Source organism: Dermacentor andersoni, chromosome 4, assembly GCF_023375885.2.
Source record: "Dermacentor andersoni chromosome 4, qqDerAnde1_hic_scaffold, whole genome shotgun sequence".
Taxonomy (NCBI): Eukaryota; Metazoa; Arthropoda; class Arachnida; order Ixodida; family Ixodidae; genus Dermacentor; species Dermacentor andersoni.
In genome coordinates, this window is record NC_092817.1 from 97501155 (window position 1) to 97529076 (window position 27922).

General features: G+C 45.6%; 1 protein-coding gene and 1 long non-coding RNA gene across 3 annotated transcripts in view; both read left to right on the forward strand.

Annotated features, from left to right (window-relative positions):
* Nucleotides 1-27922, forward strand: part of LOC140217116 (uncharacterized) — a 164758-nt gene that overhangs the window by 11590 nt on the left and 125246 nt on the right. The window lies entirely within an intron of this gene.
* On the forward strand, nt 889-7505 carry LOC126536525 (sperm-specific sodium:proton exchanger-like). Its single transcript, XM_050183526.3, has 2 exons — nt 889-3999; nt 5991-7505. Exons 1-2 carry the CDS (start codon nt 889-891, stop codon nt 6342-6344), a joined length of 3465 nt encoding a protein of 1154 aa, XP_050039483.2. The 3' UTR covers nt 6345-7505.

Consider the following 27922-nt stretch of genomic DNA (forward strand, 5'->3'; position numbering starts at 1 on the left):
AAGGCTATAGGCCCACTTGGCAGCTCGAAAAATAAAGAAATTCTGAACAACGAGATTTGGTTGAGGTCGCCCACACTGGCGCACTCAATCCGCTGCTCCCTTAAGACGAAATGTATAGTAAGACAAGGTTTCGAGAATAGCGGGGCTTTGCCTAGAAATACTCTTGTTGGCAGTGGAGCTCCTCGGCAGTTAGCCAGCAACGCAGCAAGATTGCTGCTATAGCATATTTACATATCTATATATCTATATAACTTTATACGGGCATTGGTATTAGCATAAGATTATTACCTGCTTTTGAAGTTCAAAGCACGTTAGTTCGAGCAACTTTTTTTAAAAATCGCCTGTTACACTTTCCAGATAAATTTCTGGAAAAAGGTGGAAATTACCTGTGTAAGAAGTCGTTCAATGTAGATTGGACTTCTCTAAGCAAAAGAACAGCAAAGAAAATTGTGAAATTACGGTGCTTTTGTCCGAACCACGAGAGTACACCGATGCATCAACACCACCAGCTTACTAAACTCTGCGTCTGGTTTCTGTTTGGGCTGTATGACTTCGAGCTAACAATTCTTATTTTGAAGTGGCAGCCAACGCAAGAAACTTATGCAACCCGGTAACCTGCTGTCAACTGACCAAACATTATATATTTTAGAAGTGACGCCAAAATGAAGCCTGTACTGATCGAGACGTGAGTATCCCTCCCGTCAATTTTTAGTCTTGAACAGTGGGCCGTGCTCTTGAGCACCAAGGCAGGCGCGATGAAGAAAAGACTGCGTGCTTCCGTGATCTGTCAGTTGCGCGAGCCTACTCGAGCTGCGCGAGCTAGCACGAGCGAGCGTTCTGGCTGACTGTTCGCTGTCCGACTCCCGAGAAACGAACGAATTGTCCGAGATGAACTCTCTAATCGGCGAAGATGTCGAAGGAGACTACAGCCTCCGCGACCGGCAGTTGAGCGTCGTCATACTGCTGGTGGTGGCTATTGTGGCCGGTTTCGTTCGCGCTCTGCGGCGCATCGTCAACATCCCCGTGGTGGCCGTCGTCGTGGCGATGGGCTTCATCGCCGGTCGCTTGGTGAGCAAGTACGATCTCAAGGAGAAGCTGCTGCCGGTCACTGACGCTCAGATACGGGAAATGCTGTTTCTCTATCTGCCCGTGCTCATGTTCACAGCCGCCTTTAACCTGCGCCACCATCTGTTCAAGCAGTGCTTCTGGCAGTGCGTTCTAATGGGCTTCGGCGGCCTCGTGTTCAGCACCCTGCTTTTCATGCTGTACATGTCCGGCACCCGCGACGCCGAGAAGCAGAACCTGGCGGAGACCGTGCTCATCAGCCTGCTGACTTGCTGCGCCGAGCCCATGTTCGTATCAGACCTGGACGTGCTCTCAACGGCTCGCTCCCATATTCTGGAGACGATCGTCATGGGTGAGCCGTTGGTCGGAGTGACTTGTCTGTGGATGGCTTACCGGTTCAGCACTTTGCCTGGGAAGATCACCATCTACACCTTCTTCAACACGGTGGCGTGCACGCTGTTCGTGGGGCCAATATTTGGCAATATTTTCGGTCGCGTACTTGCTATGGCCACAATCGCGCTGTCGCAAGATTTACCCGTCTCTTTCATCGTCAACGTTACCAGCGTGGTGGCCACATGGTCGTTTGCCGAGAAGTTCCTGTACGGTGCCGGTATCACCACGGTCGTCTCAATGGGTCTCACCGCCAGTGCCCACTCGGCGGCTACCGTGCACAACCCAGTCGTGCTCAGGAAGTTCTGGATGCTTATGAGGTACGCTTATAACGTCGTCATCATCTTCCTCTCGGCGTATCGAATCGGACGCGACACGCGTGACTACCTTGGCTGGCACGAGATCATGAGCCCCATCAACGCGTACGTGGCTAAGATCGGAGTGCGCTTTGTGACCACTCTCGTGCTGTATCCCCTGCTGGCGTCGGTGGGGTACGACCTGAACTGGCAGCAATGCCTGATAGTGGCGTGGGCGAACTTCAAGGGTGCTATCATGATCGGCCTCGACCTGACCAGGGCCTTCCCCACAGTAAACCTCGAGTTCGCGCTCAAAGAACAGTTTATACGCATGGGCACTATGTTTCTTGTCCAAGTGCTCAACACTACCACGCTGCCAAAGCTAATGTCGATGCTAGGACTGCTGTCGCTTTCGGATGTAGAGAGGGCCAACATGAACATGGTAATCATGGCGCTTCGCAACACGTCTCGCGCGTCGACAAATTTTCAGCGTCGTGACAAGAAGTTCTCGGGAGCCGACTGGAAATGGGTCCAAATGCACACTTATATCGACAACCCGTACGCTGGCGCTGAAGAGGAAGAGCGCGCGGAACAGACAGACTCTTACGTTCCCGCACGCGTATACAGGAATGCTGCCGCGAAGAAGGCGAGTGGTTGCATTTTGAGGTTGCAGAAGGTCTGCTACAACAAGCAGTACGAAGATGGTATGATCCATAACAAGACAAAAGCCACCATTTTGGCTGCCCTGCAGTATCCGTTGGAGAAGGAAGGCTATCTCGACTACGCCATGATGAAACCCTTCATAACTGTCCCTGAATGGATCTACCGACTGAAGGATCTCGTGCAGCGTTTTGCCGGCAATGAAGCTATCGAAAAGCGTCACACCAGATCCAGTCGTTCGCGCACCGAAGAAGAGGAGGACGACATAGAAAACGTGACCATGCTTTCCGCTATGCTGAAGGAAGGTTGGTACCACGTACTCGTCGGCTTTGTGGCACTTGGTTTCGTGCTTCTACTGAGCGGCCTGGCTCTGTTCATGGTCAAGAAGAATACCGAACCAGCGCACCACGAGCTGCTTCTCTCCATTGTCACCTCTGTACAGGGCATTTATGTCCTGCTCTACTCTCTCGAGATGGTGTTGCTCGTGTACAATGTCGGTGCGCTTCGCGTAGGAAGAGACGTCTGGAAACAACTGGACGTCATAATGTATTTCCTCGTGGTCGCCGAGTTCGTGCTCATCAGCATGGCTTCCGTGCAGAGTGAAAAGCAGGGAAAAGTGTACCCCATTGTCTTGCAGGTCAGCTTTATTACGCTGGTCTCGTGCCGTATCGTCAAGACCCTGCAGAAGCGCGTGGTGCTACTCCTGTGGATATGGGACGTGCTAGACGGTATCCTGAACCGGAAGCTGTTCTACGCATACGACTTGAGCTGGGCGTACATCACGGCGGAGGATGAGGCCATGGCAAAAGTGTTCCGCTTTGTCACTCAGCCGCACCTGGCCGTCGCCATACGTGAGAACAGCGGCTACAACAAGCTGCAGACGCTGAAAAACGTCGTCGACATCCAGCAGCGTTACCCCAACATCGAGGTCGCCACCAAGACACGCCAGGCAGCGCGCAGGATCCTCAACAAAGCGCTCGATGGCCTTAAAGAACTGCATGAGGGTGGTCTGCTGGATGACAAACAGTTCGGCTTGCTTTTCGGGAACCTGTCCTGGATGATCCAGCGTGCCGACGGCATGCCAACCAACGTCGCTGTGGGGAACGCGGCGTTTAACACGATGCTCAGCGTTCCTTGGCTTACGCATGACGTTGTGCCCAGACTGCTGCAGTCCTTCTACCAGTACCTGAAGGAAGGCGAGCTCCTCGTGGAAAAGAACAATATGCATGACTGCGTCTTCATCATCTGCTCGGGCATCGTGCGTGTGAGTGGATGCAACGAGGAACCCTGGGCAAACCCAGTGCACCTGGCCAACTCGGATTCGACACACTTCTACTTCTGCGAGGGCGCCTTCCAGGACTATCTGGTAGCTCCGGACACGCTCGGGCTTCTAGGCTTCCTGACGGCCATGCCTTCTGTGTGCCAGTGCATCTGCGAGACGGACGTCGAAATGTGCTGCATCCCCATGGAAGAGATGACCTTGCTGGTGGAGCAGTACCCCGAGGCGCCAAGTCTCGTGTACCGTATGTGGTTCAGTGTCGCCATCCGCGTGGGCCTGGCTGTACTGGTCAATCAGAAGCGGTACCAGGTGAGAATGCGGCGAAATACCCTCTAAAAATTGGGGCCCTTGAGAATTTCCTGTATAGTCACCCTGGAAACTGCGCACAAAAATGTGACTAGAAAACAAATTTTGTTTCGGAGTCGTGCACTTCTTTAAGTTAGTCAAGCTTTTATTGTAGTGGAGCATTCTTTATTTGGCCTTCTGACAGTCATCTAAAAATATTTCTTCTCGTAATAGTCTGCGGCTTCTATTAAAATGACAAGACACACAAGACGGTCAATAATGATGTTGCATTGCCGAGCTACCATGTGTCCCTGCTAACGTTAGCCAAGCTCTACAAGGACAGAAATTGTAAAAACAGTGCAAGATACCATTGTAAGTACTGCGCTGTTCAGTCATCAGGCCTATGACAACCGCGCACCGTAGGTCTTAAAATCCTATCTTGCAGTGTGTTTTTTCAAGCATTCTTTTCTTTAATTTGGCTAACCGTATGTAGCTGTGACCATAGAGTTTATACAATTACTAGAGGGAACTGTGGCGCTATTGACTACGAGAGCTACAAGTAGGTCATGGATTTGCCTAAACTTCGTCCTTCTGGCTTTAAATGGATTCTGGACTTTGCGAAGTGACAATCTTCAATGCACCACTGACCTTCAACGCACCACTGATCAGCGGACTGTCTTGCACGCCATACGCTAGTCTAAGACATACAGTCGTACTTCCAGAACTACCAAATTATCCCCAGTCATCGCCCTTGGTCGATGCATATTCTAAGTCTACTTATGCCATTCTCCTGATAGAATACGTCCTTGATAGAAGTGGAGTGGTAATAAATCGGGATATTGCGGTAGTCATGGCAGCACACGGCACAGGTGGCCTCAGCTTGTATCCAACAAATATTGGCGCCTGTAAATGAGCTCCTGTAGCTCATGTTTTGTAGAGACACGTAGTGTTGTTTTCTTGAAGAATGGACTCAAGCTTTGAGTGGACAGAATTAATAGTACGTTCACGGGATGCGACGGTTGCACCGTTGCGCTCCTTATGGGCAGGCACGCGCACATTCTCACCCTTTTGCGTTGATCGTCCCGCGCTGTCTGACACACCACCTTCAACGCGCTTCGAGCGTGGAGAAGCTAAGTGTGTTTTCTTCGACCACCAAAGAACCGCTGGCTCTTCCTAGTTTGCTTTAGTATGCATTGCATGATAGACCAGAGGTGGCAACTCGTGGATTCAGCTCTCCAATTACCTCTAACAGATTTTCTTTTCAACGACACTACGACCAGGCAGCCCCAGCAATTGCCAAGCATAAGGTGTACACCTGTCATTGTTCGATCTATCTCTCGCGGAAGCGGCACGCTTCGCTGCACAGAGGACAAAACGACTTCCAGTGGCCTGCCAATCACGCACCGCTCGTTCATAAGCAAATTACCCTGATTAAGGTACGGGAAGCGGAGACGCACTGGATAGCCCACCCGTCTCACGACCTAGGCGAACGTGCCTTGGAATTGCCTTGGAATTTCTGCACGTACACGTTCATATAAAATGAGGCACGTGAGGGCCATCTCTATATTGGCCGACAACTTCCTGTGGCAGTGAACGGAAAGCTACGCAGAGGCAAGGCGCGCACAAGTAAGAGTGCTCCCGAAAACAGTGGCATATTTAGTCTTACGTGGGCAAGAGAAAAACCTTAATACAGGAAAATAAGATAACACACCACAGAGTGGTAAATATGGCTTAATATTCTGCTTTTCTCTACCGCGATTGGTCAAATGCGTAACCTTCGTGCGTGGAATAAATAGGCTGTGAAGTAGCATCTGTTCCAAGAAACCGAAAGCGCTGTCATACCTTGCTGGATTAGTTGGCGTAGTAACACACGTGCAAACGCTCTGCTCTGTAGCTTTCCCTTCACTGCCACAGAAAGTCGTCCACGAGTTTAATTGCGTCCTTAGATTTTTTTTCCTGTGAAAATGTTTCTGCTAAGAGGCGTGTTCGTAACTGCACCGGCCATAAACATACAGGAATGGACGCACGACAAGCTGAAGCGGTTCCTGGAGAACGGGATCATGCCAAACCTGTACTACGCCATCGACTTCGTGCTCGACGAGGCAGTGTTGGACGTGATCCTGATCCAGGGAGTGGTCCAGTGCTCGAAGACGCAGGAGCTCTACACGGGCCCAACGTACATCCCGAGCAACGTGCGAGAGATGAACCTACCGGGAAGCCCGTCGGTACGCGCGCGGCCCATCATGCTCATCACCACGGTCATGCGCTACCACCTGCCGAGTGACCTGGACTGGTTCCACCAGCCGCTCACTCACTACGATTACAAGAAGCAGCGAGCTTATTCCATGGCAGTCTCTCGCCCTGGCTAAGGCCAAGTTCATTGACCCGGACTCGCTTCCTCCTTGATACCGTCAACGCCACGTCACTCTTCATCTGTCAATCACTTCATTCGCTTAGACTACTTCAGAACGTGCACACAGAACGTGCACGGACTCGGTCAAACATGTCACTTTGATTGTTCGCCCATTTTCGTAACCGCAACGCCGCCGCATCATTATTTTACGCAATTGCGCCCGTATAAACGTTGCACTATAGTGCCGGAAAGGTCGTGCTGTTCGATCACTTTGCCTGCACAAAAGTGATATCTGAGCTCTCGCGCCGACAGCATAATACCCCACCTTACAGCTGTTCGGAATAATTCGGCCTCAGCAATAAATCCACGGGTGTGTCTACACTGGCCAATCTGCATTAACGCGTTAACAAGGTCGGCGTGTTTTAGCATGCCAAACATGCTACCGGTACGGACGATTACGGAACTTTGCCGCCTACTCGCCAACCCACGCCGAAAATCGATTTGGCTTCGTGCTACGCTGAGTGGACTTCTGAGTTTCAAGAAAATGAAAGTACTCAAGAAGCTAACAGCCGGCAAGCGATGGCGCTTCAATTGCCAGGTATGACACACTCGTCATAATACTTTCAAGCGCACTGGAACAAAAGGGCGCCTATAGTTTGGTCTGGAAGCAGTCGAAGAAATTGAAACAATTCGACTGTATGCGGTCACCCCTTCGTGATCAAGTTGTGGCAGAACATAGTCTGTTATGCTTAGTGCTCTTTGAACATGGTATGCGCAAGAGCGCTTATTAAACTGAAGGAAGCGGTGGGGCGACTTGCAGAATTTATTCTTCTAGTGCATGCTTACTCTTAAATTTATTTGAGGAGGAGGCCTGAGGCGCATGAACGCTGTCTGAATAGGTATTCAACCTGAACTTGTATTCGGCGTCAAGGCTTCCTTATCGGAGCTAGCGAGAGTGGTATAATTTAAAGGCCGTAAACTGGTGGTTTTATCCGCAGTTTCATAGTGGCATAGTTACACCACCGGCAACAGCAGGTGCTACACGTCGAGGCATTCGTTGAAGTCGGCGAGGTGTAGGGAGAGCGTACATCCAAATGAAGGGCCACCGTCTGCAGGTCTTCTTAACAAGCTTGAGGAATGTTTTCGATAACGGCGCCCCATGCCACAGTTCGTAATTAAGTTGGTGTTCAGTACATGATCATCATGATCATCAGCCTAGTTACGCCCACTGCAGGGCAAAGGCCTCTCCCATACTTCTCCAACTACCCCGGTCATGTACTAATTGTGGCCATGTTGTCCCTGCAAACGTCTTAATGTCATTCGCCCACCTAACTTTCTGCCGCCCCCTACTACGCTTTCCTTCCCTTGGAATCCAGTCCGTAACCCTTAATGACCATCGGTTATCTTCCCTCCTCATTACATGTCCGGCCCACGCCCATTTCTTTTTCTTGATTTCAACTAAGATGTCATTTACCCGCGTTTGTTCCCTCACCCAATCTGCTCTTTTCTTATCCCTTAACGTTACACCTATCATTCTTCTTTCCATGGCTCGTTGCGTCGTCCTCAATTTCAGCAGAACCCTTTTCGTAAGCCTCCAGGTTTCTGCCCCGTAGGTGAGTACTGGTAAGACACAGCTGTTATACACTTTCCTCTTGAGGGATAGTGGCAACCTGCTGTTCATGACTTGAGAATGCCTGCCAAACGCCCCCCAGCCCATTCTTATTCTTCTGGTTATTTCAGTCTCATGATCCGAATCCGTGGTCACTACCTGCCCTAAGTAGATGTATTCCCTTACCACTTCCAGTGCCTCGCTACCTATCGTAAACTGCTGTTCTCTTCCGAGACTGTTAAACATTACTTTAGTTTTCTGTAGATTAATTTCCAGACCCACCCTTCTGCTTTGCCTCTCCAGGTCAGTGAGCATGCATTGCAATTGGTCTCCTGAGTTACTAAGCAAGGCAATATCATCAGCGAATCGCAAGTTGCTAAGGTATTCTCCATCAACTTTTATCCCCAATTCTTCCCACTCCAGGTCTCTGAATACCTCCTGTAAACACGCTGTGAATAGCATTGGAGATATCGTATCTCCCTGTCTGACGCCTTTCTTTATTGGGATTTTGTTGCTTTCTTTGTAGAGGATTACGGTGGCTGTGAAACCGCTAAAGATAGCTTCCAGTATCTTTACATATGGCTCATCTACACCCTGATTCCGTAGTGCCTCCATGTCTGCGAGGTTTCGACTGAATCAAATGCTTTTTCGTAATCAATGAAGGCTATATATAAGGGTTGGTTATATTCCACACATTTCTCTATCACCTGATTGATAGTGTGAATATGGTCTATTGTTGAGTATCCTTTACGAAATCCTGCCTGGTCCTTTGGTTGACAGAAGTCTAAGGTATTCCTGATTCTATTTGCGATTACCTTAGTAAATACTTTGTAGGCAACGGACAGTAAGCTGATCGGTCTATAATTTTTCAAGTCTTTGGCGTCCCCTTTCTTATGGAATAGGATTATGTTAGCGTTCTTCCAAGATTCCGGTACGTTCGAGGTCATGAGGCATTGTGTATATAGGGCGGCCAACCTTTCTAGGACAGTGTTCCCACCATCCTTCAACAAATCTGCTGTTACCTGATCCTCCCCAGCTGCCTTCCCCCTTTGCATAGCTCCCAAGGCGTTCTTTACCTCTTCCGGTGTTACTTGTGGGATTTCAAGTTCCTCTAGACTATTCTCTCTCACCTTATCGTCGTGGGTGTTACAGGTACTGTATAAATCTCTATAAAACTCTTCAGCCACTTGAACTATCTCATCCATATTAGTAACGATATTGCCGGCTTTGTCTCTTAACGCACACATCTGATTCTTGCCTATTCCTAGTTTCTTCTGTACTGCTTTTAGGCTTCCTCCGTTCCTTAGAGCCTGTTCAATTCTATCCATATTATAGTTCCTTATGTCCGCTGTCTTACGCTTGTTGATTAACTTAGAAAGTTCTGCCAGTTCTATTCTAGCTGTAGGGTTAGAGGCTTTCATACATTGGCGTTTCTTGATCAGATCTTTCGTCTCCTGCGATAGCTTACTGGTTTCCTGTTTAACGGCGTTACCACCGACTTCTATTGCGCACTCCTTAATGATGCCCATAAGATTGTCGTTCATTGCTTCAACACTATGGTCCTCTTCCTGGGTTAAAGCCGAATACCTGTTCTGTAGCTTGATCCAGAATTCCTCTAGTTTCCCTCTTACCGCTAACTCATTGATTGGTTTCTTATGTACCAGTTTCTTCCGTTCCCTCCTCAAGTCAAGGCTAATTCGAGTTCTTACCATCCTATGGTCACTGCAGCGCACCTTGCCGAGCACGTCTACATCTTGTATGATGCCAGGGTTCGCGCAGAGTATAAAGTCGATTTCATTTCTAGTCTCACCATTCGGGCTCCTCCATGTCCACTTTCGGCTAACCCGCTTGCGGAAAAAGGTATTCATTATCCGCATATTATTCTGTTCTGCAAACTCTACTAATAACTCTCCTCTGCTATTCCTAGAGCCTATGCCATATTCCCCCACTGACTTGTCTCCGGCCTGCTTCTTGCCTACCCTGGCATTGAAATCGCCCATCAGTATACTGTATTTTGTTTTGACTTTACCCATCGCCGATTCCACGTCTTCATAGAAGCTTTCGACTTCCTGGTTATCATGACTAGATGTTGGGGCGTAGACCTGTATAACCTTCATTTTGTACCTCTTATTAAGTTTCACAACAACACATGCCACCCTCTCATTAATGCTATAGAATTCCTGTATGTTACCAGCTATATTCTTATTATTCAGGAATCCGACTCCCAGTTCTCGTCTCTCTGCTAAGCCCCGGTAGCACAAGACGTGCCCGCTTTTTAGTACTGTATATGCTTCTTTTGGCCTCCTAACTTCACTGAGCCCTATTATATCCCATTTACTGCCCTCTAATTCCTCCAATAGCACTGCTAGACTCGCCTCACTAGATAACGTTTTAGCGTTAAACGTTGCCAGGTTCATATTCCAATGGCGGCCTGTCCGGAGCCAGGCATTCTTAGCACCCTCTGCAGCGTCGCAGGTCTGACCGCCGCCGTGGTCAGTTGCTTCGCAGCTGCTGGGGACTGAGGGCCGGGGTTTGATTGTTGTGTTCATATAGGAGGTTGTGGCCAAGTACTGCACCAGGGTGGCCAATCCTGCTCTGGTGAGAGAGTGCGTTACCGGTTCTGGTACCCGGGATCAGGCCGCACTCCAGGCCTGTTTGTGCAATTTTCTCAACACACGGTTTTTTTTTTTCTGGTATTTTCCGGTGGAGAATATTGCGGTCCGGGATTTGAATCACGGTCCTCTTGCACGGGAGGCGGATACTGTACCGTCCGCGCAGGAGTTAAATTTAAAATAAATTGTGGCCTTATTACGTGACAAAACCACTTTCTGATTATGAGGCACGCCGTAGTGGAGGACTCTGGAAATTTCGTCCACCTGGGGTTCTTTAACGTGCACCTAAATCTAAGTACACGGGTGTTTTCGCATTTCGCCCCCATCGAAATGCGGCCGCCGTGGCCGGGATCCGATCCCGCAACCTCGTGCTCAGCAGTCTAACACCATAGCCACTGAGTAACCACGGCGGGTCCCGCAGGAGTTGTACGCCTCATTTAATATACAGTGGTGCCCTATTTGATCAGTGAAGGTGTACCAATCTGAGCTCAGATATACCGCACGGATGGCACTCGGCTAGAGAACCTGGTATTTATGACCTGCACATGTGAGGTCATACATATTTGAAGATATATATCTTTCTTTTTTTTTTAATTTAGGAGGGTTCCCGTACAGTGATAAAATAAAGGAAAAGACATTAAAAGAAAGAAAAAAAAGAAAGAAAAAGGGGCGAAGAAAAAAGGAACATAACAGGCGATTTGAACTCGTGACCCTTCGATGTTGCCCGAAAAGATAGCTCAGTCGGTTGGTTCGTCAGGCCCCAGGCTACTTTCAAGCGCCACAGCTCCTGCTCCGAGCCTCACACTTACGTGGAAAGGGACTCATGTTGTCCGCGATAGTCGGTTTTGGAAGGCATACTTTCTTGGAAAAATGGCTGCCCGAGGAGAAGAGCGAACTCGAGCGGCTTTAGAGACAAGGAAAGCTGTCTTAAAATATTTAGACTTGAGGGAAAGCTTCGTTAACAAACTATAACACGGCAATCAGAACTCGAATACGACGAGAGAAATTATTGAGACGTGGAAAATTTCCTTGAAATAAATATGGTTTGCGAGACAAATGCTTGTAAGTATTGAACCTCTTAAAAGATGAGGGGAAATTTGCGCTCACCGAGAGGGCATCGTCCGTGCGAGACCACCACAAGGCACCTTACTGAGACGTGGGGAGCTTCGCGGCCGGAACGAAGCCTCCCGTCCCCGCCGGCCAAGAGGGGGAAACGCGCTTTCCGATCGCTCAAGGTTGCGCGGACATAGTGTAACTCTAGCATCTAGGAGAAGCTTAACCAGGTGCGATGGCGGCACGCATAGCGTGGGAAGCTAGCCGCCAGAATAACAATCTCAAGGACCGCTGCTGACGAGGGCGAAATACCTTCGTGTAATTATAATAACCCTAATATGACTACTTTCGAAAGAAAAAAGAAAAAAAAGAAAAAAAGAAAAAAAAAGGAAACGGCCCAGAGGGCTATGCTACGAGAGCTATGACTGATAGTTCTCTCTCTATATATATATATATATATATATATATTCATCTCATCTATGGGATTGTATGCGCGCGCTGTTGCTTTGTCTCTGCGTGTAGTAGTTAAGAGAGCCAGTTTAAGGGCGGAGAAGAAGGAAGGAAAGGAAAGCAAAAGTACATATTTTTACCTAAGTAGGTGAACGCTGAAACTATGCGACTGATTAGCCTTCTTCAGGACCTGTCGAGGTATTCGAGTGTACCGTCGCGACAATTCCAACTTGCGAGCAGTGACGTGACAGGTTGGTTCTGCATGAGGAAAAATAAAAAAAAAAACTCGCCACGTCACTGCAGACATTAAGCCGCGAGGTAGATATCTCAGACAACAAAAAGGCACCTGATGCAAAGAAGGAATAGGACGATACAAGTAACTAGAAGGCGAACTATGCGCGCATTATCTCGCATCCGCATCTTCCTAATATGTGCACATGCTCATCTCGGAGCGCTTCACGTCCTCTGTACGTGTTTGGAATTCTGTATGCGCTATTTCCGGACTCTGTGTAGTCTGTGGTGCAACTTGTCCCCGCCTTAAGTCTCTGTATACTTATAGGTCCGTATGCAAGCTATATTTGCACTTAATGGAAAATTTGTAACTAGATTTTTCGAACATACGAAGTTCTTTCTTCTTATACAGTATTTCTTTTATTAATGAAACCATTATGTAAAAAAGAGTAGCCGTCACAATTATAGGGTGACGAAATGACTTCATTTTATTCTTGTTTCAATAATAAAATTAATATTGATAATAATAATAAACCGTACGGTTCCTGTTTTTACTTTTCCAGTTCATTACTCGATGCTGTATGTTTCACCTGTGCATACGAACACCCACTTCCTAGCCCGTTCTTTATGTTACCTGTTGTGTTCTGAAGGCTCACAACCATCATCACTGAGTCATTGGCACGACCACACAACGCTAACGGCAGATATGCTGGTACGCAGTATACAATAAGTGTTTGTTGAACACTTTTTCTTAAAAAGTTCTTCGTTGATGCAGCCCTTTCCCAACGGAGATTTCAGTTTCTTCTTACAAGGGCCGAGTTTGCTGAGCTTTTCGTTCATAAGAACTATGTTTGGCTGGCCACCTTCGTCAATATGCTAAACACGATGCTTGGCTGACGCCACTTGTTAAGAGCCGCTGTTTCGTAAAAGCTAATATTTCAGGCTTCTTCTTTGAGTAAGTAGAAAGTATGTCGCATATGCTTGTCGAGCTGCCTTTCTCACGCTGTAAACGGGCGAAATAAAATTTTCTGCAAGTGGCAGCAGACGAAAAGGAAATAGACACAGATAGCTGTAACAAGGATGAAATCATGTGATACCTTTCAACACTATATTAGCCTGATGGTATTAGAGACTGCCTGAGCGTACATTCAGTTTTCGGCACATTTAAATTCGCTTTTCATTCGTTTTCACTTATTAGTAGTCGCTTGTAAGCGTAACATCTCCGTTCACCAACTTGGAACTGAATTTAGGGACATGTCTTTCGGGGTTGCTTCATATTTAACTTTCAAGGTCAATGTTCGCGCACATATTTCAATAACTTGGGCTAGTAAGCCCACTTGGATTTAAGCATTGGTTTGTCACATTACTCTTACAGGTTTATGCATTCTGTCGCCATATTACCAGTTCAAATTACCGCAGAAGAGCTTCGCCCTCCTCGTTCTACACCATTTGCAGTCATTCATTTATACAGTCGTGCTACTCTCATTCGTAACTTAACTAAACCCATCCTAAACCCCAGTTAAAGTCTCAATTGCCACGCTGGTCGGCAAACACTGGTGCGGCAGGATATCACAAAGGGCCTGAGAGTGAACAGTGTTTCCCGTATAGGACAAACTCGCAAGGAGCAGTTCTTGTTTTCTCAGCCGGACAGGTTTGCCGGGTCAGTTGCTTGGGGCTTAGGTTTCTGGGAGTTGGGGGGGGGGGGGGAGGGGGGGCAGCACGTTCAGTCAACGGCAGCACGACGTCAGGCCAAGCCTTGTCGTCAAATCGTGGGTTGTCACTTCTTGCCTGCTTTGTCGCTTGCGGTAGATTTCATTCGGTGCCTCCTCCAGCGCGCTCTCCATATCGTCATTGAGTTCGCCAGATCGTGTTCAGAACTCGATTCCGCTGCTCACCTGCTAAATGTTAATTAGATAATGGGACTAACATTCACATTACATTAATATGCGCGTGGTGTCGCCGAATTCACGAATCCAGTTCTTAGGTGCACTTCGTCTTCTGCGTTCATTAACTTACGTTAATTTAAAGCCATCAGAATGCTAGCGGCAGAACGTCTTAGCTACTGACTGATAGACAGTGGTGGGTGCGACCGTTTAACTCTTGCGGTGAGTACTCTTGTGCCGCTATGCAGTGAGCGAACCGCGTATTGTGTATGGGTACGGAATAAGCGCCGGCAGCGCAAGATTAATTTTAAGAGAAACTGTTGCCTTAACCAACGACGTTGCAGTTGTTATACGACGGCATATAAATCAGCCTCGCTTGTGCTCAGTCGCGCGTCTGTTGCGACATACTTGCATTACAGGGAAAGAAGGCATTGTGTCCCTTTTTTGTTAACCGTGGTTCGCGTCTTCTGTGGTATTTTCGTACAAGGCAATGCTCCCTGCACGAAGCACGACTCAATAAACCAATATGCGGGGTAAGCGTACACTCATTTACTCACGCAATTCGGTTATGCCTTTGGAGACTGCATAATTGGAGCCCCTGTTCGAAACACGATTCCGGGTGGCGAATAAAGGAATCGTGCCCTACCCAGCCGGTTGCAATGAACTGTTGTGTAGTAAGAAAGGCTGCTCTGGAGAAAAGTCTTTCGACATAGCGACTGCGCTTAACATTGCCTTAGTGTAAGGGAATAGTAGGTGCCATTATATGGAGCGCCATTATTTACAGGAATTTTCCTCCCGTGCGCCGCCGTCCGAATATGGCCTATAAAATGAAAATATGTCTCAAGTGCGCTTTCAAGGCTTCCCACACATTTCTTCCGGGCGTAATTTTCCCCCAGCACAATCCTATAGCCCGCACCCGGAACGCAGAGTGGTGCAACCGCTTTGTTCCTCGCTCTCGTCCCGACATTTTCTTATAAAGCGTCGTTCACCGAACTACGTGTTCTATAGTTTCCTTTTCATTGTTCGAAGCGACACGCTTGAGATTCGTATGCGGAAGCGATTTCGCGGGAGAAGAAACTTTTTATTCTTGAGATTGCGGGGAGAGAAAGGGAACCTGATCCCTTTTAAAGAACGACGATGGTGAAATTTTATGACGACTGCGGAAATGCCGCCTAAACGTAGCTTTGTATAAGGGCGGCATTTGTATTTGCTAGTGAAGCTTACAGCTGGCTTCTTGGAGGTTCCTTTGTTTTGTACTGAAAAAAAAAAGCGATGTTTATAAGAAAACTATGAAGAAAACGAGGACGCATTGAAAAGCTTTGCGTGGTAATTACGACCATTTCGTGAATTGCGTTTTCAAGAGTCGTTCGCGATGACATGTGGAGAAAGAATGCCAGCCGACTCTTATTCTGTCCTGTCCTTCCTCCAGAGTGTTTTAAAATGTTCTTTCTTTCTAGAAGTCAGTATACGTTATCTGCGTGGCCGTGGAAGTTGCTTCACCATACCGTACTCCGCATTGAAAACTGCAATTACATATTATTGACGCCCATTTCATGATGAACTGACCATATGGAACCTGTTAATGGCCTACTGCTAATACGACACCACTGGCGTGGTAATGGCAATCAGGCAAGTTGGTCCAAATTTAACAGCCATATTAACGTAGTGTCGAAATACTTGTGGCCGCTTACATGCAAACTGAAACAGATTTATTCAAAATTAGTTCGTTGAACAGCAACGAAGGCAACCGTTCAACGAAAAACAGTCCTTATGAACAAAACGTCTTGTGCACTCGCCCCTTTGCATTCGTCCCTTTGATTCCGTTGCAAATGGCGTGGATGGCGACGTTGTCGATGCAAATGTGCCAACCAAGAATCCGCAAATTTATTTTTTATTGCTCGCACATTAATGACACGATCTCAAAAGTGCTCTTGCGAAACCTATGGCTCCTGTGTTTTGGAGCGCTTTACGTATTTCGAAGAACACGCTCGCTGATTTTTTATAGTAACTAGTGAGAAAATATTTCAGCCCAGTAAGCACTGCGGCATCATTAGGCACATATGCGTTATACGCCGTTACACGCCCCGTCTCAATATCACGCCAGCGCTCGGCCACATAATTGAGGATTGGCCACAGCGTTCCTTATCTCGATTATTTTACTTGCTGCGGCAGGAAATTGCGTTTTCTCGGTAGAATGTTGCGTCATTACTTTCGCCTTCCTTCCGACCTTACGTTTCACCGCCAACGTTTTCTTTTTTACTTATTTGGTGATTTTTCTGCTTGAATTGTTTTTCCTCCGCTTGCACGCAAGAAGCCCCACAAGAAAAGTTAAGGTAAGAGTTGGAGGATGTTGTAACAAGAGTAAAAGAGTGAAGGCTCATTCGGTGAATGAATGCCCTGTCAAAGGGCGAGCGGTAATCAAAGAGGAAATGGATTCGGGTAATGGCTTGCCGCACTGGCTTGGCGGCTTAGTGACACGATCGACTAATGGAGGTATCCCACCGCCAGTAATACGGAAGCCATTTGATGAACTCTGCGGGTGACGTTTCCATTCGCCAGTTATTGTTAGCTAAAAGGCCAACTGAATTTTCTGCCGGTGGCTGCCGGGAAACGAATAGCAACGCGGAGGCTATACGCGAAAGCGAAACAGGCGCCCGGCTTTGCGTCTTCTACATTTTGTAGCGAGCTAAAGAAACGGTGCGACGAAAAGCGGCTATATAGCAGCTTCAAAGAGAGTGCTCTATTAGACTTTTTCGTTTTTTTTTGTTTACGTGCTCATCGCCAGCAACAGTTCTGGCTTACTTTTCCTACTGCTCATTATTTTAAATTTGTTCAATTAACGCATTGGTACACTGAGAAATGGAACGACGAAACACACTAGAGGTTGTAAGCAAATGCTCTTTGCTGGGTGGCCAAGTCGTCGTCTCTTTTTAATAATATATTTTGTCTCAGCCTTACTGCAACTTTTTAATTTTTTTTATCCTTTCGTCCTCGCAGTACGTGGTATCTGTTCGCTGTCGTTTTCTTCTTAAAACGTTATTGACTACTTTACGATGTGTTCGTGTCTTACTCTTCTGTACTTTCTTTCTTAATTTTTTTTTTTAACTTACTGCGTTATTTTCATTATTTGCTAGGTTGGTTATCAGGGAATGCTGAAAGGAGACTAAACATTTACGAATCCTAAATCAATCCTAGAAGAATGAAATAATAGTACACCCTTGCTTTCTTTCGGTATCATTAAAAGAAATATATATTGGTGGGGTCTGCACTATCCAGTTCCTTACCAGTCCCCGTTAGTGGCAGTTATATCCTAGAATATAACCTGGCTTTGTTGGCATAGGCCACTCTCATTGAGCTCGCCATCATAATAGTCACGATTATCATCGGGGAGCTCAGGAAACATGACTACCCCTTTTCGGTTCTTTTCTATCACTTCAGTGCGCGCTGAGAAAGACGAAGGGGGGGGGGGGGGGGGGGAGGCTCGCTTAACAACTGCCTCGCGAGCTATTGCTGCGATATTTCACTGGCCTAGTTTGCGGGCATGGCCTGGTTTGGACTGCATAGAGCTAGCTATAGAGAGAGCTACACTCTAAAAATTTTCACACCCTTATGGGTGTAATGCGGGTGTATTCATCTTTTCACCCTTGTAAACACCCTTGAAACACCCTTTTCTAACGGAAAAGGGTGTTCAACAAGAAAACACCCTTGGAACACCCCAGTCTTTCTAATTTACACCCTAATTATAAGGGAGTAAGTGAACAAGCTTACAGTATATGATAAATGAACATTGCCAGTTAAGGCGTTGATATTGGCTATACATGAAACGCGCGCTACCTGCGCTTGAATCAGGTAGCTGGAATGATTAGATCGGGGCATCTAGGCAGCAGCGCACTGGCTCCGAACAGCGGTCAAAAATGAAGTTTCCCACGAATGTTGATATCGAACGGATGACACTAACGCGCAGACTTTGTATAGCCAGATATCTGCAAAAGGCTTCATATGATCAATGGCAAAAAATTTACAATGCTATCACTGAATACTTAAAGGTGTGCAACCAGTTAGACTGAGAATGGTTAGGAGTGAAGGCTAACGGTAAATACCTCACCAACTTACGGTTTGTAGATGACATTCGCATACTCAGCAACGCTGCAGACTATTTGCAACAAACGTTTGAGGACCTTGGCGAAGAAAGTGTAAGAGTCTGATTGAGAGTTAGTATGCAGAAGAGAAAAGTAATGTTCCGCAGCCTGGCGAGAGATCGAATGTCATGGTCGGCAGTCAGCCTCTAGAACCTGCGCAGAAATACGTTTATTGAGGTTAATTACTCGCAGGGGCCTCTGATCAAGGAAATTAACAAAAAAAAAATTAGCTGGAGAGCTTACGGCAGGCATTATTAAATCATGACCAGGGAGCTTACTGCTAATCATTGCTTTCTACCGTTACTAACGTATGGGGCCGAAACTTGGAAGTTACCAAAGAAGCTTGGGAAGACGTTGAGGACCGCGCAACGAGCGATGGAATGAATATTATTAGGCATGGCGATAATACTGACTGCACATTTCCGGTAAAAAAAAAAAAAAAAACATCACACAGGAACTCCTCTCGGATTTGTCTAAGTATGTGTAAGCATTGTGACTCTTCCTCATCTACACGCAGTCCATCTCGTTATTAATGTTATGAGACTTGATCCGGCGACTATAAGCGACAGCGCTGCGGCGACACGAACTGCTGAGGTCGGCGGCGCCAAGTGAATGGTGCAAGTAATGTACTGCAGGTGGCGGGGCCAGGTGCGCTGGTGAAGTTCCGTTCGTTTTGAGCCGTTATCGCTCTTTAGCCCTTCTCATGCGCGTCGAACCATTATCAACCGTTCTCCGGCGGCGGCTGCTTGTGGCCCGGCCGCGCGAACCCTATCTTGCAAGCGAACAGCATTGTGGACAGAGTGTGCCCACTGCTGAAAACTTCGCGCGCTGTGTTCTCGCCGTTTACTTCGCTTTGAAAACAGACGCGCGTACACTTATCTTGAAAGTGATCTGCAAAAAGCGCATAGTGCGGCATGAGCTGAAAGCTTCGTGAGCGCAGTGTCCTCGCCGCTTCGGTCGCTTTGAAGCGAGAGCTAGCACGAAGGTGAATTCACTTGCTGCTGCGGGTTCTATTTTGAAAGATATCGTGCGGTACGGAATGACGGACGGATGGTTTTTCTTGTTGGGTAAGTATAGAATGCTTACGTTATAAAAAGAAAAAAATCGCAGGGTTCGCGAATTTCGCGATAACAACCAACACCAACCTACTCCCCCGCCCGCCGCTGAGCGATGCCGTCTTGATCGCCCCCTCCCAACCCCGGGAAAAGGGACACTACCTCTATATCTCAGTTGAAGAAACGATGATGAAACGTTAATAACGACAAGAACGACATTTCCTAACGATTTGTCTTATGGCCTCCGAGATTTGCGCGCGAAGCTGGCGCGCGCGAACCTGGGAGGCCATAATTGGCCGCTTAATAGCATAAAAAGACAAAAAGATAATGCCAAACGACACAGTTAAAAATTCAAACAACGTACTGATCTTAGCTATACTCTTTGGGGAAAAGAAATAAAAAAATAGACAGCCGTAACACACGCCACTAAAGCCACCACCACCGGCATAACGCGGAACCAACAGTTGGCAACATTGCTTCGTCTTTTCGTCTCCGCAACGAGAGCCGCCATCCTTTCGCGCCGGCCGTTTTGTCATAGTTCTGTTTTTCTGCAAGTCCGTGCACGCAGCTCATCGGTAGATGCACGGGTGCACGGCGTCGCATTGCGACCTGCGGCATTTTCTCGTGTTCGCGCAATCGGTGTGAAACATGTCGCATGTGAAATATTTGATAGAAGTGCTTCACGTCCAAGTCAAGCCGCCGTACGAGTGTATGGCTGTGTGCCCCGTTCTCGGAAGCGTCGACAGGTTTCCGGCATGCGGATTTCAGGTACGTGCAAATGCGTTTCGCCCACCTATTGAGCTCCGGAGCGAAGCGTGCAATATTTCATGTGAAAGATGCAGTGACCGTCATCATGGTGTGAATTTCGAGCGTCAAACGAGAACTGTGGCACTTGGCGGATACCGCGGCTGCTAAGTCAGCGTGGAAATTGTTTTACGTTATCGTAATATGTTGCTGTCAGTCTAATCTGCCGCTTGTGGACAGCTAGCCCATTGACTTTTGCTGTTGGCAGCGATAGGTATATAAATAGAAGCGGTAATAATTTTCCAGAGCAGACAGTTGTTTCGCTCGATGTTTGGTCGTGTTCCATGGCGTTATGAAAGCTAGAAAACTAACTGGCTTGATCGTGCTTAGTTCCAACTCCAAAGGGCGTAACGTTGGCGCTGTATATGTTTGTTTTCCGTGCCGCGAGTACCACTTTCATGCTTTTGTTGCATGAGAGTGGTAGCTGCTGCATGCCGTCTGGGCAGAATACAATAAAAGCGTATTTCCTCACTTTCATACGTATGTAGTGTGACGTAACAAAATTCCCAGTGTTTTATTCGGAGCGTAAATATCCAGTATAGTTTAGGAAGAAACTCAAATTCTGTCTTAGCTTAGTAGGCGTGAAACAAGTGAAACTCTCATTCCTTTTTGAATTGTTCGCCCAAACCGCACCGCCCGCAGATGCGTCATCGGGTAATTGACAGTAGCTTCACTACGTGAGTTGTTTTATGCGCCAATATTGCCCGGTTAAGTATCCTGTTAATTTATGCCGACGCTCGTTCATCTTGATTTTAAGTGATTACTATCCCCGAGTACCGGACGATGCCAAACTTGTTGTGAGGTGTAGCAAATGCGGGAAATTCAAAGTGGCGTGGCTGCAAGTTCCTGTTTTTACATTTCTTGCATTCAAAGCCAACAGACACAGTATCAGTGATTTATTTCCATTTCTGCTGTACTTCATCAATCTAATGTGACAACTGCATTTGCTCTTTATTGTTCTCCATTTATGTGTATTCAGCTTGGCTGCCAGAAAATGCTTGAATTTTTTGCAGTGTCCAAGTGACGAAATATTTCACTGACGGCCGTGTGTGAAACACGCAAGATGACAAAACTGATAGCAAAATGATGAGATGTTTTTTTTATAGCGTTTGGACTCGACTTTTGGTGAGGATGTCGATCGACCTTGGGCCTGGTGACAGCACACCCGATATGGCCAAAGTGCAGCCTATCAGTTTAGTGCCCCCGAATGGACCATCAGCATCGGAAAATGAAGCAGACCAGGTAGGGGCAATTTTTATTTTGGAACAGAATACTGACAGCTGCCTCTTTTTTTAAGAACTAAATAACTTATTTACAAACCAATCCTTTCTCTTTGTGCAGCCTACATAGAATTGTTTTTTGCTTGTTACACAGATCTTCAGAAAGCAGTTCTTCTGAACCCTTTTTGCATGCACAAATGAATAAAGAGGAGTGCACTTTCTGAAGAAATTGATGCATTGAAATGTGCGTTCGACACACATGAGATGCAAAATAACCAACAACTTTAAAGCGGTAAAAAAAAAAACAAGTTTGAAACATGTTCTAACATCATAGCCCGCCTTGGCATACGGATCTAAATATAACAGCAACAGTGGTGCATGCAGAGAAGTGTTTGTAAATGTTTGCAAGATATGTACATTGTCTAAGAAATTGTTTTTATTTACTCGGAGCTTCTTGGTGCCATGGCAGTGCAGTAAAAGCTCAAAATGATGCCCCTGCTCCTAATAAAGCAACTTTAGATTTTAAAATTAAATTATGGGCTTTTACATTCCAAAGTCACAACCTGAAGTTTTGGGAACCTGGCCTTCTTTAATGTACACCTGAATCTAAGTGCATAAGCGTTATTGCATTTTACCCCCATTGGAGGGCAGCTGCCATTGCCTAGATTGAAGCTGGGACCAGCATGACTGAGCAGCATGGCATCATAGTAAGTGGGCTATAACACCAGGTCAAAATGAGAAATACTGCTTAGAGCTACCAACTTCTTGGCTCACAAGCACTTTGCACTAAGTTAAAGGAGTATGGAGTACTGACAGCGACCGTTTATGTACCAATTTCTTTTTAGGCTGACTCCATTATTAAGGTGCGAAGCTTCAATTAGTCAAAACCAGCCTAAATTACAGAACCAGCTCAAAACACGCACCATGTATAGCTGGATTTGGAAATGAAAATGGAGTCAATTCATGTCGCCGAAAATGGAGGTGGCAGTCACACTATTTCATGCATTTTGCCTAAAACATAGTAAATTATAATTAATCAATTTCTAAAATATTCTTTTTGAAAAGTCTTTTCTAGCATGAAAGGAGGAGCCAAATGGTGTTCAGGTGCACGAGTGGCTAGTTGCACAGCACTTCTTGGATGTATTCACTGGCTTCTTTCAAGCTTGAAAAAAAAAATTGTTGCACCTATTGAGCAGTAGAAAGCTGGATTGGGAATTTTTCAGGATGCTCTATAATTTTCACACTGACACTTTTGCTTTGAATATAATATTTGAGCAGTTAAATAATCGTTAATAACAAATTACCTAATTAGGAAAAATGCAAGGATTGGTTTCACTTCCTCAAAACGATGGCAAACGTCATTACATTGGTGCTGTCCAGCTACGTGGCACTTGTACATATTTAAAGCTCGCACGTGTCACACAGACCACCTGGTAATTACAAGGCATATATAGAAGTGGCTAAGTTGTGTGAGCCAGCCATGTGTAGCGAATCATGAGAAACAGCCATGTTTCTTTGACTTAAGGGCATGATAAGATTTACATGCTCGACACCATGTATCAGTGCGTTCTAGGCCTGTTCATAGTTTAGCTGCTACATAAACATTATTTCTCCACGTGTAAGCTCATATGCATCTTTCATGTACATTGCCTCGTGTGTCCAAAATAAACCATCCTCGCGCTTCCTTCATTAAGACTTCATCTGTTGCTGTGCTAAATTTTTAACATGCAACTGCACAAATTTTCATCTAGTTCTCATATTTCCTCATTGTTTGGTGGCTTTGTTTCTGAACAAGCTGTTTTCGTTAAACCCTGTTGCACACAGCAGTACACGGCATTTCTGCCTAGAGTGGGAATTGTTTTTTTTTTTAGATTGACATTAATACACCTTGCCTGGGCAATGTAAGGCATTCTACATAACACGGCCCTGCAATAATGTTTTATATTGCATTCCAGCATCATGCAAAAGCTCTTTACTTACCAGATTAGAATATGTATAAGTGTTTGAAGTAACAGAACTGGAAGAAGCCAGCAGATAATGAGGCCAAGGAAAGCATAAAGGAACATGTTTTAAGTTTTTTATATGAAGTATAGAAATGATAAATTCAGGGTAAATGAAAGTGGATTAAAAGATATCTACCTGTGGGTGGGGAACGAACCCATAACCTTCACATTACGCAAGTGATATACTAACCACTGTGGTACTATGGCCGCGTTCGAGCGTCGACAATCTGAGTGGCTATTGTGGACGGTTGAATGCTGCCTCGGTGGCACAGTGGTTAATGCATCGCATGCGTAATGCAAAGGCTGTAGGTTCGTTCTCCCCCCATGCCTGGTTGTTTTTTTTACAATTTTCATTTCCCTTTATCATTTCTACATTTAAATAGAAAATTACAAATAAGTTTCCACGTGCCTTTCCTGGCATCTTCCAGCTGTGATTCAGAAAAATTTTGACACTCAGTATCCTTTCTTCTCGTTTGGAAGAACAGGAGCTTCATTTGAAAAATAATGAATTCACCTTGTTCAGCATCTCAATGTGGTCTCAAATCTTATCACAGGATGTGTATTACTAAGTGAAGCTTTTGTAAAGATGATGATATAGCATGGGACCTAATTAGTAGCCTTTGTGTACAGATATATGACTAGTCTAATAAATAGGAGGATTTTAAGAAGCACTTCTAACACGGTCTGATCATGTGTTTAAAGAAGCTAATCTAGCATGATTTCAGGCATAACTGTTGCCCCTGAAGAATATTTGAATCATCTGCATTGGCATTGTTTTTAGAGAGCACCAATACTGCTTTGATTGAAGTAGCCTCGTGGAACATGAAGCATCGCTTCTTGCTGAGTCAAGGAAATATTATCTGCATATCTGAGGTGCATGTGTCATATGCTCGAATGCTGTTTAAAGGCTGCTAATAAGAAAATTACTTCACTTGCCTTCCAGAGATTGCTTCAGTAGTCTATGCTACTCGATCATAAACAATTTACCAGAGTGAACATTCATCACAGTTGGCTTTGCAATGTTTATGCAAAATACCACAAATGCCTACTAGACATGTGGCTGCACTAAAACGTGGAATTAACGACCAGTAAGATTTATAGGACAGAAAAACTTAGTTTATTACTCCAAAACAAAATGCCAGGCACTTCGGTTATTTCTGCCATAAGAGTTTCTTACAGTAATTACTAGAGGGAACTCTGGCGCTGCAGTCCTACCACCATGGGAATGGTGGGAAGCACATGGATTTGTCTGATGTTCGAGCTTGTAAATTCAAACGTTCTTGTGGCTTCGTATATTATACGCTATATAAATCTTATTGTCGATTTCAGCGCAGTCTATACTCTTCGAAGTACAGAAGACGGCGCCAACACGCACAATTGCTATTAATTGCAACCATTGAGCTTGTCCAGGTGGCCAAATTGAAAGGCGCCAAGCGTCTCAAGGCACTGGTATGCCCGCGATAAATTCATCAGGGCGTAGCACTCGCTTGTCGTTACATGCCTCCGTGGCTTAATGGTTTCAATATCAGACTTCTGTTCTAGAGTTCCTGTGTTTGAATCCTGTCATCGGACGATTTTAATGTTTATTTATTTATTACACAGTATTTGACAAAGTCACAAAGCCGTTTGAAGCCAAACAGATGAAGTTTAGGCAAATCCATGTACGTCCCATAATTTCCATGCTGGTGAAGCCGTTCTTGTTTGATCTTCTGTAGACACTAACGTCAGAGTTCCCTCTAGTAATTATTGTATGAAACTCTGATTTCTGCACCTCGCTCGTGCAGAAGCGGCACCACACCCGTTGCGTTAACATGTACTACCTTTCGGCCAAGTGTGGGGAATGCTGTGAACTCGCCCTGTACAAAGCCTGCACTAAGTAAAACAAATCACAACGTGCAGTTGCTGCCACGTTGAACTGGTGTAATGAGTAGTGAAATGCAGCACCTCCTGAACTAGTTCAGAAAGTGCAGGTTAATCAAGTGGAGATTATATAGTAACAGAAGTTGAGTGATTCTGCATTACATTCGCGAAATATACTTCATGATACTTTTCCATTTATTTCCTCAGTTATTAAGAATCCCTTTTGCATTGTTGGACAAAACTACAGAATGCCAACATATTTTCTAGCATTCACTGGTAGCAAACATGTAAAAACTTGTTCTAGTTTCTGGATTGCCGCTTTAACCATTAACCCCCAAGTTAATTCCGGAAAAATGTACCAAATTTTCCAAATTTTTTACGTACTCAATTTTTGGGTGTTATTCTCATTCTAAAAATATATTACTTCATTGGTCTCTGGTTAGAAATAACACAAAAATAAGAGCTGCTCTTGAGGGCAGCTTTCCCTCAATGCCGACTGTAACTCATCTTTGACAATAACAGCAGCATAACATCGGGCAGAAAGAGTGTGACTCGTCATTGGCAATATTGGTACTTCCTCCAGTCACTAGTACAGCTTGGGATCAAGGGTTAAAGGTTGCGACTTCGTTGCTGCCCAATTTTAATTCTGCAGCTGTTAAACTTGGGTGTAGCGTGTGTATGCGTGTGCATGCATTAAAATGACTTCACGCTAGAGCAAAGCAACTGTAGCGCAGAGAGGCATTAGTCATCTTTATATATTTGCTTTGTAAAGATGCGCTAAGTTTATCTTTTGCAGTATAGACTTCGCGCTCTTTGGCCAAAGATGCCCTTGTGCTACTAAAACCTATCAATTAATTAGCTTTTTGCAGTAGCAGGTGCTTATTCCTTTTTCAGGATCGGTGTGTGAGTTTTAATTTGTTTTTCTTGAACTGTGCAATTCCCACTCACAGGACTGCATGTCATCTGAGGTGTTCCTTTTTCAGTCAAGAATGTTGAGGTTTTGTTTGTGAAACTCGATTTCTTGCCTCAAACGAGCTTGTACAAACTGACCAAGCTGATAATTGTACCTGCTCATATGTGAAATATGTTGCGGTTGTGAATCCTCATAATGAATGACACATAGCATAAACATTTTATCTATTAAAACAATTTAATGAAATTTTTCATGTCTTTCGTGTTCGTGTTCACTTCTCTACTCTCGTGTCCTGTCTGCATGCCTCACCTCTTTTTTTGCATATTAAATATTATATAAACTTAACCATGCTTTTTTACCACAATGCAGGGGGAAAAGGTTCCGGTAACACCATGCATTCAGTATGGTGGCCCAGACGTGTATGCAAGCAACCTCCTTCACGTGGACCAAGAACTACTCTGCAGTGTCTCGCAGACTTCCATGCGAAGCCCTCAACATTCTCGTCTCAGTGGAATGGCTGCTCATCTATCTGCGTGTCCATCGCCAAGACAGCCAGTTGTAAAGCTCCTGTACCCGTTTAAGAAAGCTTAATGATTTTTTATTTAGTTTTCACAGTTGGCCGTAGAATCTTACCATTTTTGATGTTTCTAACATTTTTACCTGGCACAAAGTGGTGCAATAACTTTAAACCAGTGTAATGCATTTAAGTGATGCTCACTCTAATGTCTATCTGGTTTTGTTAGTGTTTAAGAAATTTCAATGTCTGATCAGGTAACAGCATTTGAATTTGTCATCGTGGCTCGTTTCAATGAGCTGCTAGGAAATAAGACTCAAAACTTATCACACGCCAGTTGTAGCATTTTTTTTTCATGACTACAGTATACACGTTTCAAAAGATGGAAAGTGGGGAAAAAAGCCTCAAGAACATAATCATCCTAGGATTGTCATGTCCTTACAACTCTGCAATGACTAATGCCTCATACATCTTGGGAGCACATTGGTCGCAATGCATACAGGTATACTTGATAAGAAAATAGCTTGCACCCAGATTTGCCACACAGTTGATGGCTGATGGCTTTTGTTTGTCGATTTCATGTTACTACTATGTATTCAATATTCATTTAGATGTAAAGGACACTACAGGCACTGAAGTACCAAATGGCACTTGCATTTCAGGGGACAAAGTGCCCAGCATACCTGTCACAACACGTGTTCTAGGGGCTACCTTGCCTCTATAGGTAAATCGACACCAGATGCTCTGTGTATAGCGTAATCGGTGTACTTGTCTGGAGTGCTTGAAAGATGTGCTGCGGGCTGTACTGGCACTGTCTGAAGATAATGCATGGTTCTAGAAAGCCTGCAGCTGAGCATCTGCCACCATACTGAAGGAACTGTACTAATTTATTGTGTTGATGTCGAAATTTAGGAGCTGCAATGAATAGTTGTAAATGTGGCAGCGTTGCCAAACTAAAGCACAAATTACACACCTCGACTCACACAATGCACTCTGAAAGTTTTGCTACGTGGTATCTGTGTTTGCAGCCTGACCTTATGGCACCTTTACAAGCAATGGCAGGTGATTGCAGCTGCTGAGGCTTTATCAACTGGCAAGTTGAAAAAGAATGCTGTGCCACCAGTGTGGCTGCACATTCCAAGATGCAAGCTGTCTTGAACCAGGTGTTCGGCAGACAGTACATGTGCAGCCAAAACATGGTGTTTGAGCCCTATAGGCAACTAGGGTTCACAACTGCCCACAAGTGTG